The sequence below is a fragment of the Aquarana catesbeiana genome, linkage group LG01 (assembly GCF_042186555.1).
Source record: "Aquarana catesbeiana isolate 2022-GZ linkage group LG01, ASM4218655v1, whole genome shotgun sequence".
NCBI classification, from domain to species: domain Eukaryota; kingdom Metazoa; phylum Chordata; class Amphibia; order Anura; family Ranidae; genus Aquarana; species Aquarana catesbeiana.
In genome coordinates this window covers 46,890,654-46,912,691 of record NC_133324.1, presented here as the reverse complement: position 1 = coordinate 46,912,691, position 22,038 = coordinate 46,890,654, and the positions used below count along the sequence as shown (strand labels likewise).

The window sequence follows — 22,038 nt, the reverse complement described above, 5'->3', positions numbered from 1 at the left end:
AGCTAAATAAAAAGTTTATGTAGGGAGGAGAAGAGAATGGGGTGGAGGAGCTGTGCCAGCACAAACAGTAGGCTGACATTGGGATTTGAATCTTCCTGGGGAGTCGTCACATATTTTAGCAAGTTCAATGGCGCATTGCAAAATGAAAAATAAATTAATGAAAATTTCTGAAAAGAAAAAACGCTGCAAGTAACCATTTAAAATCCTTAACTGTATCTGCAATTTTTTTTATAAAGTTGGTGACAGGGTCTCTTTAAACGACCGCTGCAATAATCATACCTGTACAGCAAACTGAGGATGTCAGAATACAACCTCAGTTATGGTATGAAAATAAGAAATATAAAAAAAAAAAACAAAAAAAAAAAAACAAAAAAAAAAAAAACTTCCACTTCCTGGACGGTACAAAACTGCTTTGTTTCAAATCATTTATATATTTATATATTATACATCACAATTAATAATAAAAAAAAGTTCCTGAACTGTAGAAGAGGATTCAGCCTAAGTGCAATGAAGGGCGATTAGCTCTGCTTCAAATCTTGTGTGTCTGAAAATTTGTCATCTGCTCCGTTAGCGACCTCCAGGGGGGGAGCGTCCGGACCTTTCTGAGGAAGGGCTTTGGTCAGCGTGCTGTAAATTCCCATCGCCTGAATAGAAGAAAAAAAAAGAGAAGGATTATTACTGTTGTGGCTGCACATCAGGAGATAAAAAACGTGGTGAGAGGTTGGTGGAGGAGAGGAGCGTCACTGACCTGGGTGACCATACTGCTGATGTCACCGGTGTTGGCGGGCAGGAGGATCGTGTTGGATTCTTGCGCCAGCTTGGAGAAGGCAGTGACGTACTGCTCCGCTATGGAGAGGGAAGCGGCTGCGTCGCCGTACTGGAAGAAAAAGGAGGCATTATATTATAGTCATTATCAGGCATTTGGTTTGCAACATAATTGTCCAAAAGGCAAACAGCTGGGCAACAGACCACAACTATTATCTAGATATTAACCACATAATGCATACAATGTCGCTGACAGCTCTTGGTCACAGCTTCTGATTGGGAGCCGGGGGGGGGGGGGGTCAGTCGATCACGATTTGATGAGTTGCTGACCCCTGGGTTAACCGCTTCCAGACCAGCCACCGCATATATAGGGCGGTCCAGCTGCGCGAAATCACGTACCTGTATGTGGATTTTGTGCACGTGGTGTAGGGGGCGCACGCCGCTCCCGCTGTGTCCAAACAGCAATGGCCGCCGCAACCCGCCAATCATTCAGAGGAGAGACGGAGGAGCTGTCTGCCTATGTAAACAAGGCAGACCGCTGATCTGTCAGGGAGCAAAAGAGAGATCTTGTGTTTCAGCTAAGCTGAAACACAGATCTCCGTTTTCCTCCAGTGTTGTCCGTCCCCTACAAAAAGCACACCTCCCAGGGACACACTTAACCCTTTGATCGCCCCTAGTGTTAACCCCTTCCCTGCCAGTGTCATTTAGACCCATTTCACACTGGAGCCGCCCGTGCGTTCGCGGTAAAGCGCCGCTCGTGTTAGCGCCACTTTACCGCTGTTTAACCACTTCAGCCCCGAACCATTTGGCTGGCCAAAGACCAGAGCACTTTTTGCGATTCGGCACCGAGTCGCTCTGACAATTGCGCGGTCGTGCGATGTGGCTCCCAAAAAAATTGACGTCCTTTTTTTCCCCACAAATAGAGTTTTCTTTTGGTGGTATTTGATCGCCTCTGCGGTTTTTATTTTTTGTGCTCTAAACAAAGAAAGAGCGACAATTTTGAAAAAAAAGCTACCGGTATACATTTTACTTTTTGCTATAATAAATATCCCCCAAAAAAATATATAAAAAAACGTTTTTTCCTCAGTTTAGGCCGATATGTACTCTTCTACATATTTTTGGTAAAATAAATAAATAAATCGCAATAAGCGTTTATTGATTGGTTTGCACAAAAGTTATAGCGTCTACAAAATAGGGGCTAGTTTTATGGCATTTTTATTAATAGTTTTTTTTTCACTAGTAATGGCGGCGATCATCGATTTTTATCGTGACTGCAACATTATGGCGGACAGATCGGACACTTGTGGGACCATTCACATTCATACAGCGATCAGTGCGATTAAAAATGCATTGATTACTGTGTAAATGTGACTGGCAGTGAAGGGGTTAACCAGGAGGGGGCGCTGCAGGGGTTAAGTGTGTCCTAGGGATGTGTTCCAACTGTGGGGGGGAGGGGCTATGTGTGACACGTCACTGATCTCTGCTCCCGAATACAGGGATCTGTGATTAGTGTCCTGTCACTAGGCAGAACAGGGAAATGCTTGTTTACATCAGCATTTCCCCGTTCTTCCTCTCAGTGAGATGATCGCGGGTATCCCCGCGGACATCGAGTCTGCAGGACCCGCGATCACACTTACGGAGCTCGCGGCAGGCGCACACGCCCGCAAGCCGCTTCTTAAAGGGCAACGTACAGGTACGTTATTCTGCTTGTACGTGCCCTTCTGCCGCAGTATATCTGCGTGAAGCGGTTAAGCGGCACTTTTCGGCCATAAGCAGGGCGCTTTTAACCCCAAAAAAGGGGTTAAATACTCCCGGTGTTGCGGCGCTTCAGAAGCGCTGCCCATGCATTCCAATGCGTAGGGGCATTTTGGGAGCGCTGTATACAGCGCTCCCAAACCGCCCCAAAGATGCTGCTTGCAGGACTTTTTCTAACTTCCCGCAAGCGCACCGCCCAGGTGTAAAAGCATCCATTGTAATGAATGGGAGGCAGTTTCTAAGCGCTATTTCTAGCGCTAAAACGCCTAAAAATGGCCTCAGTGTGAAAGGGGTCTTATACAGTGACAGTACATTTTTTTTTTTAGCATTGATCACTGTATTGGTGTCACTGGTCCCCAAAAAGTGTCACTTAGTGTCCAATTTGGTGTAGTGGTAGCACTCTCGCCTAGCAGTAAGAAGGGTCGCTGGTTCGAATCCCAACCACGACACTACCTGCCTGGAGTTTGCATGTTCTCCCTGTACTTGCGTGGGTTTCCTCCGGGTACTCCGGTTTCCTCCCACACTCCAAAGACATGCTGGTAGGTTAATTGGATCCTGTCTAAATTGTCCCTAGTATGTATGAATGTGAGTTAGGGACCTTAGATTGTAAGCTCCTTGAGGGTAGGGACTGATGTGAATGTAAAATGTATATGTAAAGCGCTGCGTAAATTGACGGCGCTATATAAGTACCTGAAATAAATAAAATAATAAAAAAATAAATTTGTCCGCCGCAAAGAAAAAAAAGAGCTGATCGCCGCCATTACTAGTAAAAACAATAAAATAAAATTTAAAGTCTCTAAATCTATCCCATAGTTTGTAGATGATATAACTTTTGCGCAAACCAATCAATATACGCTTATTGGGATTTTTTTTTTTTGTAACCAAAAATATGGAGCAGAAATTGATGAAGAAATTAGATTTTTTTTTTACATTTTTATTAATGGATGTGTTTTATAGCAGAAAGCAAAAAAAAATATTGTTTTCTTTTTCAAAATTTGCGGTCATTCTTTGTTTATAGCGCAAAAAAACACCCCACAAAAACCCGCAGGAGGTGATCAAATACCACCAAAAGAAAGCTCTATTTTTGGGTACAGCGCCGCACGACTGCGCCATTGTCAGTTAAAGTAAAGCAGTGCCGTATCGCAAAAAACGGCCTGGTCAGGAAGGGCGGGGGGGGGGGATCTTCCGGAGCTGAAGTGGTTAAAAAGGACAAACTGGTGTTTTGCACTCCCATCATTTCAAGACTTTAATAAAGTCCAACTTCAGGCACAATAAACGCAGTTATAGTTTCCTTTCCCCCAAAAGCACCCCTCCCTGTCATGCAGGCTTATTAATACACAAGAAAAAAATCAGCTTGTTTACATGTCAGGGAAATTCAGGTTGTGCTCCACTTCCAGGCCACTCAAATACCAGCCCTACAGATCTCATACAGACCCCAGCACTATGCTGGAGTCTCCGCTTCCCTCTCCTCCTGGCCATTTAACCAAACCTGGGGGCTGCGTGTTTTGTGACTGGCCGGGAGGAGGGGGTGACGAGACACAGCCGCTGCTCTGGGGACCTGCAGCACTTACATCGGAGACTCCCGGAAGTACGCCAGGAAGCTCTACCAACCCCATTGTAAGGATTTCTCCCCCCCCTCCCACTTTGAGGAAATTTCCCCTCACTTCCTGTTGTGTTCTTGGAACAGGAAGTAAAAAAGGAAAAAAAAAAAAAACTTTCCTCAGTGGGGCACAGATGGCAATAAACACCCTAAAAGGGGTTTTAACCCCCTTCCCCACTCAAAATAACAGTTGCATGCTAATTTCTCACAAATCAATACCTGATATCCAGCTGGAATAGTTCCAGATTTTCCACTTACAAAAACGTTATTGAACACAATGTCTATAAAAGTCAGACACTAGAGAAGGGTAACCTGTTCAACAATTTTGGTGAATACGCTCATCACTCTGGTGAGCGATTGTGTTACCTGCTTTGTGAGAGCGTCCGCTACCAGCCGAATGGCTTCTCCTCGGGCTTTGGCTTTTGCTAGGATGGCATTTGCTTCACCTGTTGGTACAAGACACAAAAGCTTTATAAAAACAGGGCGCAGCACTGATAGAAGGCAGTAGAGATCACAAAAAAAAGAGAAAAGATTAGGTTGGGGGATTAAATTCATAGGGGGGGGTTGCCAGCGGTTTAGACATTAATGGCTGTGTGTTGAGTTATTTTGAGGGGACAGAAAATTTACACTGTTATACAAGCTGTACACTCACTACTTTACATTGTAGCAAAGTGTCATTTCTTCAGTGTTGTCACATGAAAAGATAGAATAAAATATTTACAAAAATGTGAGGGGTGTACTTACTTTTGTGAGATACTGTGTGCGTGTGTGTGTATATATATATATATATATATATATATATATATATATATATATATACACACACATACATACATATACACACACAAATTCTTAATTTTTGCTAGAAAAATACTCAGAACCATATATATATATATATATATATATATATGATATTTGGGGGGTTCTGAGTATTTTTTCTAGCAAAAATTTAACATTTTTACATGTAGGAGAGAAATGCCAAAAAATATTGACGCTTTGGGCCCAATTTGGACATTTTCACTTAGGGGTGTACTCACTTTTGGTGCCAGCGGTTTAGACATTAATGGCTGCGTGTTGAGTTATTTTGAGGGGACAGCAAATTTACACTGTTATACAAGCTGTACACTCACTACTTTACATTGTAGCAAAGTGTCATTTCTTCAGTGTTGTCACATGAAAAGATAGAATAAAATATTTACAAAAATGTGAGGGGTGTACTGACTTTTGTGAGATGCTGCATGTCAATGTCAAGACTGGATGGACAGAAATACAAATCACTGGGCAGAAAAAATGGATGCTGTATATGGATTTTATCTCTGTATTTAACTGTTTGCCTGGAGTTTAGCTTTCACCCTGCAACAGCATTTTATCTGCAAGTCATGGGACATACAACATTTCCGGATGTATTCAGCTGCAACCTGTCAGAAAATGGAGACTGTACTAAATAGAGAAGAGCCAGGGCTGTGTTCCATTTAAATCCTGAAACAAACTGAAAGGCACAAAGAAGGAAAAGGCCACATGGCATCTAATTACTGTCTGTGCTGGCCTAGCTCCTCCGTCCCCTCCCTTCACTTTCCTACATAACCTTTTCTGTAGCTACTGGAGATGGGAGGGAGGAAAAGGGAATTCTATAAATTGGTCACTTAAGGAACAGCCCTGAGTGTGCTGGGACTGCTGACATCACATTAAAAATGGCGGCACCCAGCGGCAATCTCAGGGTTTTGGATGTCTACACAAGGGGAGATTTTTCAGTTGAAAAAAACGTGCATAAAATACATTAAAAGCACATATCTTATGGGAAGAGTGTTTCGACAAGGAATAGTCTGGGGACGTGGTCTTTTCAATTTACCATTGCTGACCTCTTTCAGAAAATGACCAGGCTGTTCCCTGGCCTCCATAGTTTTAGCCAACAACCTGGAACAAGCATGTAGCTAGTGAAGTCTGAGGAAAGTCACCACTCCTAAACAGTATGCATGTTGTGAACTTACAGGGGACTTTGCCGCGGTGAGGTTACCCAGAAGTAGGGACAGGTACCTGTCAAAAACGAATATCTGCTCCCCCCCCTCCCTTCCCGAAAGGTGCCAAATGTGGCAGCGGAGATCCCAAGGTTTGGCTTGCACAGAAGGTTAAGAGTTTCCCCCTTTGGGTGGAACTCTGCTTTAAAAAGGACACAGGCCACTGGATCAGTGTGATTGCAATTCAGCTGGACTTTAACCGCTTCAGCCCCGGAAGATTTTCCCCCCTTCCTGACCAGAGCACTTTTTGAGATTCGGCACTGCGTCGTGTTAACCAACAGATGCACAGTCGTGCAACGTTGCACCCAAACAAAATTGAAGTCCTTTTTTTTTGCTGCCGAGATGGTTGTTCTTCTGGAAGGTTCTCCTCTCTCCACAGAGAAGCTTTGCCAGACTGACCACTGGGTTCTTGGTCACCTCCCTGACTAAGGCCCTTCTCCCCCAATCGCTCAGTTTGGACATTGGGCCCACTCTGGGAAGAGTCCTGGTGGTTCCAAACTTTTTCCATTAACAGATGGAGGCCACTGTGCTCATTGGGACCTTCAATGCTGCGGACATTTTTCTGTACCCTTCCCCAGATCTGTGCCTCCATACAATCCTGTCTCGGAGGTCTACAGACAATTCCTTGGACTTCATGGCTTGGTTTGTGCTCTGACATGCACGGTTAACTGTGGGACCTTATATAGACAGGTGTGTGCCTTTCCAAATCATGTCCAACCAACTGAATTTACCACGGGTGGACTCCAATCAAGTTGTAGAAACATCTCAAGGATGATCAGTGGAAGCAGGATGCTCCGGAGTTCAATTTTGAGTGTCATGGCAAAGGCTGTGAATACTTATGTACGTGGGATTTTTTTCGTTTTTCTTTTTTTATTTTTAATACATTTGCAAAGATTTCAAAACAAACTTCTTTCACGATGTTATTATGGGGTATTGTTTGTAAAATTTTGAGGAAAATATTTAAATTAATCCATTTTGGAATAAGGCTGTAACATAAATTGTGGTAAAAGTAAAGCGCTGCGAATATGCACTGTATGTATATACAATGTATACACCAAACCCCTGTCTGTGTCCTACACCAGTGGTTCTCAACCCTGTCCTCAAATACACCCAACAGGCCATGTTTTGGGAATTTCTCTTAAGCTGGCCATACACCTATAGATTATCTGCAGATTTTCTATGGTTAGATGGAAAAAGTGCAACAGATTTCTCCATGTTTGCTAAACTGTGTGGATGGAGGCATCTCCCACTTTTTCCATCTAACCATAGAAAATCTGCAGATAATCTATAGGTGTATGGCCAGCTTTAGATAAAATAGCTGTCCAAAATACCAAGCCATTCACTGATTTAAAGCATCTGTGCAAGATAAAGGAAAACGTGCAAACATGGCCTGTTGGGGGTACTTAGGGACAGGGTTGAGAACCACTATCCTACACCAAACCTTATCTATGAACCTGGCCCCACCTACCCCAAACCCTCCCTGTGCGTCCTACACAGCCTACCCCAAACCTTCCCTGCGCGTCCTACCTAGCCTACCCCAAACCTTCCCTGTGCGTTCTACACATCCTACCCCAAAACCTTCCCTGTGCATCCTACACAGCCTACCCCAAACCTTCCCTGTGCGTCCTACACAGCCTACCCCAAACCTCCCCTTTGCGTCCTACACAGCCTACTCCAAACCTTCCCTGTGCGTCCTACACAGCCTACCCCAAACCTTCCCTGTGCGTCCTAGACATCCTACCCCAAACCTTCCCTGCGCGTCCTACCTAGCCTACCCCAAACCTTCCCTGTGTGTCCTACACAGCCTACCCCAAACCTTCCCTGCGCGTCCTACACAGCCTACCCCAAAACCTTCCCTGCGCGTCCTACACAGCCTACCCCAAAACCTTCCCTGCGCGTCCTACACAGCCTACCCCAAACCTCCCCTTTGCGTCCTACACAGCCTACCCCAAACCTTCCCTGTGCATCCTACACAGCCTACCCCAAACCTTCCCTGCGCGTCCTACACAGCCTACCCCAAACCTTCCCTGTGCGTCCTACACATCCTACCCCAAACCTCCCCTTTGCGTCCTACACAGCCTACCCCAAACCTTCCCTGTGCGTCCTACACAGCCTACCCCAAACCTTCCCTTTGCGTCCTACACATCCTACCCCAAACCTCCCCTTTGCGTCCTACACAGCCTACCCCAAACCTTCCCTGTGCGTCCTACACATCCTACCCCAAACCTCCCCTTTGCGTCCTACACAGCCTACCCCAAACCTTCCCTGTGCATCCTACACAGCCTACCCCAAACCTTCCCTGCGCATCCTACCTAGCCTACCCCAAACCTTCCCTGTGCGTCCTACACATCCTACCCCAAACCTCCCCTTTGCGTCCTACACAGCCTACCCCAAACCTTCCCTGTGCGTCCTACACAGCCTACCCCAAACCTTCCCTGCGCGTCCTACACAGCCTACCCCAAACCTTCCCTGCGCGTCCTACACAGCCTACCCCAAAACCTTCCCTGCGCGTCCTACACAGCCTACCCCAAACCTCCCCTTTGCGTCCTACACAGCCTACCCCAAACCTTCCCTGTGCATCCTACACAGCCTACCCCAAACCTTCCCTGCGCGTCCTACCTAGCCTACCCCAAACCTTCCCTGTGCGTCCTACACATCCTACCCCAAACCTCCCCTTTGCGTCCTACACAGCCTACCCCAAACCTTCCCTGTGCGTCCTACACAGCCTACCCCAAACCTTCCCTGCGCGTCCTACACAGCCTACCCCAAACCTTCCCTGCGCGTCCTACACAGCCTACCCCAAACCTTCCCTGTGCGTCCTAGACATCCTACCCCAAACCTTCCCTGCGCGTCCTACCTAGCCTACCCCAAACCTTCCCTGTGTGTCCTACACAGCCTACCCCAAACCTTCCCTGCGCGTCCTACACAGCCTACCCCAAACCTTCCCTGCGCGTCCTACCTAGCCTACCCCAAACCTTCCCTGTGCGTCCTACACAGCCTACCCCAAACCTCCCCTTTGCGTCCTACACAGCCTACCCCAAACCTTCCCTGTGCGTCCTACACAGCCTACCCCAAACCTTCTCTGTGTGCCCTACACAGCCTACCCCAAACCTTCTCTGTGTGCCCTACACAGCCTACACCAAACCTTCCCTGTGCATTCTACACCAAAACTCCTCTGTGTGCTACACAGCCTACACTAAACCTTCCCTGTGCGTCCTACACAACCAACACCAAACCCTCTCTGTGTCCTACACAACCTACACCAAACCTTCTCTGTGCGTCCTACACAACCTACACCAAACCTTCTCTGTGCTTCTTACACACCTTACACCAAACCTTCTCTGTGCATCCTACACAACCTACACCAAACCTTCTGTGTGTGTGCTCTTCTGGTTTGAATAAGGTCCACCATCATTTGACCCACTTTCTGTCTGCCCAGGTTGTCATGTACCCACCAAGCGTGTATGTAAATCCCTCTGACTTGGTGTTTTCAGTACTCCTTGACAGCACTCCACTTACACATGATTATGTTGAACTTCAAAAAGAGAAAAAGTGGAGTGAGGCTTTAACGATCAGTAAGCACAATCATTATCACCTCCCTGATGTAGCCCGGCGGTTATGGTCACCGTTCCCAGCTTGTGGAAAGCGTTTTCAGGTTTCCCCATTTTTAATCTGCAGCCCCCTCTGTCCACAGCCCTCATGGAAGCGGGACAGCCATTTCTCCACCATCTTTGGCTCCATTGCTGGCACCATCACAGTGAGTTTGGCCATTCTGACGATTTTTCCCATTTGTACTGTGTATTGGTTACATGTTTTATCAGCAATAAACTGTTTTAAATTTCACATGGATTCCATCTCCAATTGATTCCTTGCCACCTCCTGTATCTGCCCTTCCAAATTGTGATTTTACATGATTATGTGGAACTTCAAAAAGAGAAAAAGCGAAGGCTTTAACGATCAGTAAGCACAATCATTATCATATGACCTGAGTAGCTGGCAATGAGCTTTAAATAGCCAAGAAGACATCCTGGGCAGACCTCATTTCATAGAGAGCACTGCTGAGACTCACCTGCCGCTTTGTTGATTTGGTCAGCTTTCTCAGCCTCGGATGCCAGGATCTGGGCTTGTTTACACCAAACCTTCTCCGCGTGTCCTACACAACCTACACCAAACCTTCTGTGTGACCTACACATCCTACACCAAACCTTCTCTGTGTGACATACACAACCTACACCAAACCTTCTCTGTGCGACATACACAACCTACACCAAACCTTCTCTGTGTGACATACACAACCTACACCAAACCTTCTCCGTGCGACATACACAACCTACACCAAACCTTCTCTGTGTGACATACACAACCTACACCAAACCTTCTCTGTGCGACATACACAACCTACACCAAACCTTCTCCGTGCGACATACACAACCTACACCAAACCTTCTCTGTGTGACATACACAACCTACACCAAACCTTCTCTGTGTGACATACACAACCTACACCAAACCTTCTCCGTGCGACATACACAACCTACACCAAACCTTCTCTGTGTGACATACACAACCTACACCAAACCTTCTCTGTGCGACATACACAACCTACACCAAACCTCTGTGAGTCCTACACAACCTACACCAAACCTGCTATGTGTGACCTACACAACCTACACCAAACCTTCTCTGAGTGTCCAACACAGCCTACACCAAACCTTCTCCGTGTGTCTTACACATCCTACACCAAACCTTCTCTGTGCGACATACACAACCTACACCAAACCTTTGTGAGTCCTACACAACCTACACCAAATCTCTGTGCATCCTACACAACCTACACCAAACCTTCTCTGAGTGTCCTACACAACTTACACCAAACCTTCTCTGAGTGTCCTACACAACCTACACCAAACTTTCTTTGTGTGTCCTACATAGCCTACACCAAACCTTTTCCGTTTGTCTTACACAACCTACACCAAACCCTCTCTGTGTGTCCAGTCCCATGTATGTCAATCCCTGGGTGTCCCTCGAGACCTATGCTGTTCTGGTTTGAATATGGTCCACCATCATTCGACCCACTTTCTGTGTGCCCAGGTTGTCATGAACCCACCCACTAAGAGAGTGTTTGTAATCCCTCTGACCTGGGTTTTCAGTACTCCTGGACAGCACTCCACTTACACATGATTATGTGGGACTTTAAAAAGAAAAAAAGTGGAATGAGGCTTTAACGATCAGTAAGCACAATCATTATGACCCGAGTAGCTGGCATTGAGCTGAAAATAGCTAAGGGGACATCCTGGGCGGACCTCATCTCATAGCGAACACTGCTGAGACTCACCTGCCGCTCTGTTGATTTGTTCAGCTTTCTCAGCCTCGGATGCCAGGATCTGGGATTGTTTATCACCCTCAGCCACATTAATGGCGGACTCCCTGGTCCCTTCAGATTCTAGCACCATGGCTCTCTTCCTCCTCTCCGCCTCCACCTGAAAACACAAGACCGGTAATAAAAATCTGACGGATGTTCTAACTCACTGATGGCGAACCTTGGCACCCCAGATGTTTTGGAACTACATTTCCCATGATGCTCATGCACTCTGTAGTGTAGTTGAGCATCATGGGGATTGTAGTTCCAAAACATCTGGGGGCACCAAGGTTCGTCGTCACTGTTCTAACTCTTTCCTCCCTAGTAGAAGAACTGATTTGATTGATTGCTTGTGCCCCCAATGGAGAGATTTCCCCTCAGTTCATGTCTTGTCTGACACCCATCAACAGAAAGTGAGATTATCTCTTTCTAGCTCCTTACCACGCTATCCAAAATAAGAAACCTTTTGGCTGGAATTAGATATTATACCGGAAGTCTCTCTAGTGTTATGCTTGGACACTGGGTAAAAAAAAAAAATACATAAAGAAGTCTGATGATATGGACACCTCTGCCAGATAGCACAGACAGGTGGATGACCTTCATTTTCTATACTTCAATTAGGAAACACAACTTTCTTACCAACCTGCCCCCAGCATGCGATTGGACAATGAAGGAGAAGCAGCTTGGAGATCAGGGCCATAGATCAGCTCTCTGCTCTAGTCGCTCAGACTGTGGGTTGAAATAACTGGGCAAAGCAGTAGTGGTTCAGAAACTGCAGTCAGATGGAGCCCCTCTCATTTTCTGTCTGGATGACATCCAGTATCATTTAGCACTCTCCTCTCCATGTCAGCTGCCCACAACATGCCCCTTTAACCACTTGCCATCTGGGCCATGTTTGACATTTCTCACATACCTGTCCATCCTCGGATGGGAAGGGTGATATCTCCGTCATTGCTGCCCTATAAATCCCCCCCCCCCTCCGGCTGGCTTTACTCTGGGCTCTCCCATTCCATCAGGGAGCCCAGTAAGGATGTCACCATTAGCATCCGTTTCCTGGGACACAGCAAGAGGAACCGATATTGTTGCCGTGTGACGCCAGAACCAACGGGGATTTTGTCACTTCCGGTATTGGTCTGATGTAAACAAGCCATTACCGGCCTGTGAAAGCATCGGATCAAAAACTGATCTCTGATCACATGCTTTGGAGGCCAGAGGAGAGGTCTGGGGTCCAATAGACCTCAGATCTCTCCATAAAGCGGAGCCGTCATGGCCTATGCTATCACAGGGGATGCTGTTCATTCCTTGTGATGGCAGTAAAAGTGATCAAAAACAGTAAAAGGGACAGTGTAAAATAAATAAAATTTAAAGCATCCCATTGCTCCATGCTCACGCACAAATGCGCACGTGCACATTGGTCCTGCATGCATATGTAAAACGGCGATCACACCACATGTGAGGTATCGCCGTGAACATCAGAGCGAGAGGAATAATTCTAGCACCAGACCTCCTGTGTACCTCTAAACTCGTAACCTGTAAAGGCTTATAGAGCGTCGCCTATGGCGATTTTTAGGTTCCGTAGTTTGGCACCGTTTGCACGGGCGTACACAAATTTAAAGTGTGACATGTTTGGTATCTAATTACCCGGCGCAATATCATCTTCTATATTTTACCAAACAATTGTGTTTTTGTTGCTTTAAATTAATTAAAAAGTGTATGTTTAAAAATAAAAACCTACCGTATTTATCGGCGTATAACACGCACATTCATTTTAAGAGGGAAGTTTCAGGAAAAAAAAAACGTAAATTTTAAATAAGGAACTTTGAAGCAAAATAAGAGTCAGTGCCCATCGGCACCCTCGCCGTTCCCCTCAATGCGCCAGTCTCGCCGTTCCCCTCAATGCGCCAGCCTCGCCGCTGCCCTCAATGCGCCAGCCGCGCCGCTGCCCTCAATGCGCCAGCCGCGCCGTTTCCCCACAATGCGCCAGCCTCGCCGTTTCCCCACAATGCGCCAGCCTCGCCGTTTCCCCACAATGCGCCAGCCGCGCCGTTTCCCCACAATGCGCCAGCCTCGCCGTTTCCCCACAATGCGCCGTTGCCTTCAATGAAGAAGAGTTCCAGGAGCGGCCTGAACTCCAGCCGAACATAAGACTGCGTAACATAGTGGAGTCCGGGGTCTTCTGTACTTACTGTATTGCCTTCAATGCGGCAGCCTCACCATTGCCTTCAATGCAGCCTGATCGATGCCCATCTGCAGCCTAGAGGGGACAGGGAGGGGGGTGGGACGAGCGCCGACAGATTACATACAGTGAGAATCTCCTATGATAGACAGAACAGTGGTCCAATGGCGGCCCAGTAGACGGGACTTCCTATTACAGAGGCCGCTAAGTAAACAGGAGATTCTCACTGTATGTAATCTGATGGCACTCGTCCCGCCCCCTTCCCTGTCCCCTCCGAGGCAGCTAAAAATGAAGTATCAGCGTATAATACGCACATGCTATTTGCACCCGATTTTCAAGGTGAAAAAGTGAGTGTTATACGCCAATAAATACAGTATATATAACGTGTGGTTAAAATGCTGATTTTTACATGTAGGAGAGGAATGTCAGAATTGGCCCAGACAGGAACTGGTTAAGGAAGTATCAATTATTAGAAGCCACATTAATGTGTGTCCTTTATATCCACCCAGATGTAAGCGAGAGAACAGTGCACAGGAATTTGTACTTTGTACACAATGCAACTATTCCTCACGAAGATTTCACTGAATTACATAAGACTTCACATTACTCTGCATTGCATCAGCAAGTTTTTAGACAGATTCGTGTAATACCCAGCAGAAGTAATTAGTACAGGAGACCTTTTTTTTGGCTTTCTGGTCCCATAAAATCATATGACGCTCTTATCCTTTCAGATTTGTAATATTAATAGAATACCAGCCAAGTTGGGAGAACCGATTTCTAATTTGTTACACGTTCCCATTCACACAGCATAGAACTTTAAATATATCAAAATTGCTGCTCACCTACTTACTTGCCGAAAAATCTTATTCAACTTCCCCCTTCTATGCAATGTTAACGTGTCGCCGTCGACTGTACGCTATCTACGGGGCAGCATGGCGGTGGGCTTTAACAGCGTGCAACCACATTGTATGTACAACACAGCTGCCACCGCTGTTCTGTGCTGGGAGCGCGCTCACTTGCGCCCTCCGGCACTGTCGCCAACCGCTCCCGCTCACATAGCAACAATGGGGAGCCAATGATAGGGGCTCCCACTTATCCATTTAAACCTGAAAGATTTACCCCCCTTCTTGACCAGGCCAATTTTTTGCAATACGGCAGTGCGTTATTTAAACTGACAATTGTGTGGTCATGCAACACTGTACCCATAAAAAAAAAAAAAAAGTATACAATTTTTTCCCCCACAAATAGAGCTTTCACTTGATCACCACTTCGTTTTTTATGCTAATAACAAAAAAATCTAATAAAAAATTTCTAAAGAATTTTTTTTTTTTTTCATAAAATGTGTAGGCCAATATGTATTCTGCTCACAGGCGTGCCTGGGCACACCCTAATCACCCTGTTAGTGTAGCTGCATTCCGGCTGTCTCCCGAGTTCTCCTGTGAAATGCTGCAAGAGAGTAGCAAAACTAGCTGTCAAAACTCGGCGGCGATGTCGGCGGTGGGCGGGACCAAAACAGCTAGCTTATCAAACACCATGCATCGGGATGAGGGCTGGGCGGGCCGCTCTGTGTATGTGGCTCCGCCCCCTTTCCATCAGCTATCATACACCAGCCATTCTATGCATTAGGTGAAAAAACTATTTTATTGCACCAGCCCCCCCGCTTTACTTACCTGAGCCGTTCGTTGCCACGCTGGAAACGTGCACACCCTCTCTGGCCAGTGTCTCGGCTCTTGATTGGATAGATTGATAGCATCGCAGGCATTGGCTCCCGCTGCTGTCAATCAAATCCAATGACGTGGTGCCTGTGCCGAGTCCTGCCGTCTGTGTCTATGGACACAACAGCAGCAGGACACAGGGGTGCGCCCGCACGGTTCCCCCTGAAGGAAAACGCTTCTCGGACATGTCACTTAATGCGGGGAGGAGCCTGGAGCGCCACGGAGGGACCCCAGAAGAGGAGGATCAGGGCCACTGTGCAAAACCAACTGCTCAGGAGGGAAGTATAACATTTTTTTTTTTTTTTTATATTTATATAAATATTATATTATATAAATAATATTATATATTATATAAATATATTTTTTTAGGCTGTCTCTTTGAAAAAAAAATTCTGATTACTTTTATAGCTGTAGAATTTTTTTTTTCAAAGAGACAGTGTAAAAAAAAAAAAAAAAAGAAAAGAAAAAAAAAAAAGAACATAAATAAGAAATCAATCTTATCCGTGCTTCTCGCGCAGAAGCAAACACATACGTAAGTCGCAACAGCAAATGTAAACAGTGTCCAAACCACACATGTGAGGTATCGCCACGATCAGTAGAGCGAGAGCAATAATTTTAGCACTAGACCTCCTCTGTAACTCGAAACAGGTAACTTGTAGAAATTTTTAAATAGTCGCCCATGGAGATTTTTAACCGTAGTTTGACGTCATTTCACTAGGGTGCGCAATTTTAAAGCATGACATGTAAGCTGTCTGTTTACTCAGCGTATCATCTTTCACAATATACAAAAAAAAAAATTGGGCTAACTTTACTGTTTTTTTTTTTTAAATTCATGAAAGCGTATTGTTTCCAAATAAATTGCGTTTGAAAAGACCACTGCACAAATATTGTGCGGCATAAAATATTGAAAACGACTGCTATTTTATTCTCTAGGATGCAGATTCATCCAACCACATTTACCGTGGATGGCCAGCTTTAGATCCTTCATATAGTTTTGCAGCAACAGATAATATCGAATACTGACCCATTTGCTAGCTGCAATCACCCAGCAATAACTTACTATAGCAGTGATCTAGCACAGCAGAGAGAAGCTGTAACAGCTTTGTCCCAGCCTCTAGACTACAGAAAAGTGCTGTAACACCAGATCGCTTCCAATGTAAACACAATGCTGAAGCACTGGGTTTACAGTGATCTGCTACAAGCACTCCTATGGGGCATCATATAGGAACATCCGAAGCCCAGAAGTGGATCGTTTCAACCCCTGGGCTTTGTGCTGGATGCCAACTGTTACTGACAACTGGTAGTTCATGCCTACATATGCTGGCACCAGCCACAAATTCCTAGTACCATTTTAAAGTGGCACCTGGGACTCAAGCGGTTTAGTTTGACGGGTGCACAAGTTTTCCTTTGTAAGGCGAAGTATAGTGTCTGCAAGCACAAAATATATCTGTTGACCCTGTCAGAAATCACGGGTGCAATGCGCTGAACTGATCTGTCAAACAATGCCGGTAGCATTTCCTAGCTATTATTTCCCCCACATGGAAAGCGTGACTCTAATGAGAAACCTATATTGAACTATATTGTTGCCTCTTTGCACTAATACCTATTATATTTACATTTATAGAACAAAATACGATTGTGCTAAATGACACAAAGCCTCTGAGGAAGGAGGACATCGTCCGAAACACGTCAGGCGTCATTTTCCAGAATGTATTCTCTCTAGCTTATCTTCTGATTCAGGGCAGCTAAGCTTCATGCCTATTTTGTACACTAAGTATAATTGTTATTAACATTTTTTGACATTGTAATTTTATCTACTTGTGACTATCAAACATTTTTACTCTACACCTGGTCTGTCCTTCGAAAATCCAGGAGGGGTTATACTGTGCCTTGAGCACTAGGGTTTTCTCTTTTGTCTGACATATTGGATTGGACGGACCAGGTTCTTTGCACACTCGGCAATAATCCTTGCCTTATTTATCTTAATGCATAGAATGCATAAAGATAGAAAAACCTTCTACCTGTAATTTAGAACCACTTTAAATACGAACTTTAACCCTTTCGCTGCCAGGCCCTGTGCTACATTTTGTACACTCAGGTGGCCAGACCATTTTTGCAATTTTTCCTTAGTTTTTTTTTTTTTCACTTATAGCTTTCAGAAGACCCCGCCCACCCAAACGATATATTTTCTGAAAGCACATGATAAAATAGAATAAAGAGAAGGTGCTACTGATTTTAGCCGGAGAGAGAAGGAGGAGAGGAATCAGCTGAGTGCCCGGAGCGGAGCTCATACAGGTAAAAATTGGGCAGTTTTTTTTTTTTTTTTTACAGAACACAGGCACAGGGGAACTTCTTATAATGGTACAGAGCGGATGGCAGCATTTTATTAAAAGTGGGTTAACAACCACTTTAAGCCAAAATGTTTTTTTTTTTTAATAGACCTGCATTAATTACCTGCATCTGCATGGCCTCTCTGACCTTAGGAGGCACGTGAATGTCTTTAATCTCATACCGCAGGCATGTGATCCCCCAGAAATCGGCGGCCTGGTTTATGATGTCCACAATGTTGGAGTTCAGAGATTCTCTCTCCTAAAAAAATAATATAGTTTTAATGCAAAATTAGTTCATGGATCTAACAGTAACTAGTGAAGGAAGTCAAACACTACATGGATTTAAATAAAAAAAAAAGTAAAAGCATAAATGTGAACGTGTCCCATAGGAAACCATGTTGAATGGACCGTAGTGTGTTTCTACAAAAAGCACAAAAAAAAAAAAAATGTATAGGTGTGAACGAGGCTTAAAAGGTGTGCAAAGCCTTACATCAGGGATATGCAATTAGCGAACCTCCAGCTGTTGCAGAACTACAAGTCCCATGAGGCATAGCAAGACTGACAGCCACAAGCATGACACCCAGAGGCATGACGGGACTTGTAGTTTTGCAACATCTGGAGGTCCTCTAATTGCATATCCCTGCCTTACATTTTGATTTCTTTCTAAAGCAGTAGATAAGCCTGTCTCCTGCCAGCATGTTGCAGAGAAGGACCCTTTTTCTGTGTGGGTGGAAGGAGCGCTCCTTCTGCAGAGCCCATTGGCTACGAAGTCAGACCTATCACTCTGCAATCAGCAGGGAGTATGGGCTTTGTGGAGCGATAAGTGTGACTCAGTAGAGTACACGTTGGACCTCTCAGAGAGACTACTGCTTGCTCACAAAGAGCAAGGGTCCTTCTCTGTAGTATGCTGGCAGAGGACAGGCTTTTCCTAGTCAGGCTGTAGCACAGGGGTCTCAAACTGAGGGCCCCTCAAGCTGTTGTAAAACTACAAGTCCCATCATACCTTTGCCTGTGGGAATCATGCTTGTAACTGTCAGCCTTGCAATGCATGATGGGACTTGTAGTTTTGCAACAGCTGGAGGGCCTCCAGTTTGAGACCCCTGCTGTAGCAGTTTTCTAAAAAAAAAAAAAAAAAAAAAAAATAACAAAAAAAAAAAAAAAACAAACAATCACAAACATTTTACTTTACTCATCTTTTGATGTACCTAACCTTACCTGGGACTTGTTTAATTGGTTTGATCTGAAAGATCAATTGGGCATTAGGCTCCTTTTACATTTGTGCAACTTAAGAGACCCCAAGTCGCAAGACATGTGGAATGTATTGTATTTCTATGAGAGCCGTACCTGCTGACAAAACAGAAGTCGCTGCGACTTCAGAAAAAGGTATCTGCACTACTTTTTGGCTCGACTTTTGATGGGATTTTGGTCCAGAGAATGTAAAGTCAGATAAAAGTTGCATCAAAGTCACACTGTGAAGTTGCAATGCAAGTCGCACCACTTTTGTCGTCTCACAAAAATGTGAAAGAAGCCTTAAACTGAACTTGAAGTCAGGAGGATATTCAACAAATCTCTGAATTGTCAGAGAGCAGAAAATGTGTAGACTCACCCGAAACACCTTGTCCAGTGTCAGTTTCCCCAGCTCAGAGCGCATGGTGGTCTGCGCCAACTGCGTCACCGCGTACTCTGGGTCCTCCACCCCGTAACTGGCCTGTGGACAGAGACAATGAGGTGAGAGCTTATAGAATATTCCTCATCAACACAAACTTTAAAGCAAAAACAATGAATAAATCTCATGGAACATGTATAAATCACATCACAACCAACACTGTAACTGTATGTAAAAGAGGAAGTAAACTTCCTCTGCTGACATTTACCTATAGGTAAGCCTATAATAAGGCTTACCTATAGGTAGTGTAAATATCTCCTAAACATGCACCGTTTAGGAGATACGGTAGAGGGAAAAATGTATTAGATCCCCGGCTAATTTTGAACGTTTGCCCACTGACAAAGAAATGATCAGTCTATCATTTTAATGGTAGGTTTATTTTAACAGCGAGAGACAGAATAACAACAAAAATATCCAAAAAAAACGTTATAAATTGATTTACATTTTAATGAGTGAAATAAGTATTTGATCCCCTATCAGCAAAATTTCTGGCTCCCAGGTGTCTTCTATACAGGTAGCGAGCTGAGATTAGGAGCACTCAAAAAGGAGTGCTCCTAATCTCAGCTTGTTACCTGTACAAAAGACATATGTCCACAGAAGCAAAATCGATCAGATTCAAATCTCTCCACCATGGCCAAGACCAAAGAGCTGTCCAAGGATGTCGGGGACAAGATTGTAGACCTACACAAGGCTGGAATGGACTACAAGACCATCGCCAAGCAGCTATGTGAGAAGGTGACAACAGTTGGTGAGATTATTCGCAAATGGAAGAAACACAAAATAACTGTCAATCTCCCCCGTTCTGGGGCATGAAGCAAGATCTCACCTCGTGGAGTTTCAATGATCATGGGAACGGTGAGGAATCAGCCCAGAACTACACGGGAGAATCTTGTCAATGATCTCAAGGCAGCTGGGACCATAGTCACCAAGAAAACAATTGGTAACATATTATGTCATGGAGGACTGAAATCCTGCAGCGCCCTCAAGGTCCCCCCTGCTCAAGAAAACACATGTACAGGCCTGTCTGAAGACTGCTAATGAACATCTGAATGATTCAGAGGAGAACTGGGTGAAAGTGTTGTGGTCAGATGAGACCCAAATCGAGCTCTTTGTCATCAACTCAACTCGCCGTGTTTGGAGGAGGAGGAGAACACCATCCCCACCGTCAAACATGGAGGTAAAAACATTATGCTTTGGGGGTGTTTTTCTGCTAAGGGGACAAGACAACTTCACCGCATCAAAGGGACGATGGAGGTGGCCGTCTACCATCAAATCTTGGGTGAGAACCTCCTTCCCTTAGCCAGGGCATTGAAAATGGGGTCGTGGATGGGTATTCCAGCATGACAATGACCCCCAAAACACACGGCCAAGGCAACAAAGAAGTGGCTCAAGAAGAAGCACATTAAGCTCCTGGAGTGGCCTAGCCAGTCTCCAGACCTCAATCCCATAGAAAATATGTGGAGAGAGCCGAAGGCTCGAGTTACCAAACATCAGCCACGAAACCTTAATGACTTGGAGAGGATCTGACATAATCCCTCCTGAGATGTGTGCAAACCTGGTGGCCAACTACAAGAAACGTTGTGATTGCCAACAAGGGTTTTGCCACCAAGTACTAAGTCATGTTTTGTGAAGGGGGTCAAATACTTATTTCACTCATTAAAATACAAATCAATTTATAAAACTCATTTGAAATACGTTTTTCTGGATATTTTTGTTGTTATTTTGTCTCTCACTGTTAAAATAAACCCACCATTAAAATGATAGACTGATCATTTCTTTGTCAGTGGGAAAATGTACAAAATCAGCAGGGGGACAAATACTTTTTTCCTTCCGAGCCCTGTGCTGTGAACTGCGGCTCCCACACGCATGCGCGGGAGTGACGTCTTTGTGGCTCCGGCCAGTCACAGAGTCGGAGCCCGCGAACCCGGAAGCAAGATGGTTGAAAATGAAAGCGGCTGCAGCGCTGACATCGCGGCGCTGAAACAGCTTCGTTTTAAGGCAAGTTTCACATAATGACTTTACAGGAAGAAAAAAAAAAACAAAATAAAAATGTCCAGCAGTATACAGCCGCTTTAACCACATTGGCTTCAAGTGGTTGTACCAGAGTGTACCAGGCATCACCCTGGGACCGTTTTTTAGAGCCGACGGTTGGCTCTCTTGTAATAACTGATGTGGCTAGGCAGCTGCTTGGCTGTTATTACAAACAGTGAGAGGGCCATCCCCTCCCCCACCCCTGCTGCCTTCCTTCACTGGTCTGGGCTCTCCTATCCCATGGGGAATGCATTAAGATAAAAAAAATCTTCTGCCTTTACAACTCCTTTAACTGACTTCATCTGCAGATGGAAGTTCATTCCTTTGATCTGTAGATGAATAAACAGAAAGATACAAAGAAACATTGTTTTATTTTGTATCTTTCTGTAATCCCGGCTGAGCAATTTTGTTGATAAACATTGTCAGACTGCTTTTTTTTTTTTTTTTCTTTACAGCTCCTGCTGCTGGGACCTTCTCTGTGTACTTAGCAATGCAGCTATAATTCATCAGAGCTGAATTACCATGTACTGTGAGAGTGGGAATCCCGGCAGCAGGTCAGAAGGACTGACATACTAGACATGCCCTGTGAACAATGATTACATTTTTTGGGCGTGTCTAGCACGCTC

The 22,038-nt window shown here is 45.0% G+C and overlaps 1 protein-coding gene across 1 annotated transcript in view; it reads right to left on the bottom strand.

The window, feature by feature from the left end:
* Positions 1-411: 411 nt before the first annotated feature.
* STOML2 (stomatin like 2) overlaps positions 412-22,038 on the bottom strand; it is a 30,474-nt gene continuing 8,847 nt past the window's right edge. The window contains exons 5-10 of the mRNA XM_073618184.1: positions 19,322-19,423; positions 17,840-17,974; positions 11,471-11,615; positions 4,487-4,566; positions 749-877; positions 412-644 (exon numbers count right to left, since the gene is read on the bottom strand). Of these exons, the coding sequence (XP_073474285.1) occupies positions 519-644; positions 749-877; positions 4,487-4,566; positions 11,471-11,615; positions 17,840-17,974; positions 19,322-19,423 (717 nt within the window). The 3' untranslated portion in view covers positions 412-518. The remainder of the gene's footprint in view (positions 645-748; positions 878-4,486; positions 4,567-11,470; positions 11,616-17,839; positions 17,975-19,321; positions 19,424-22,038) is intronic.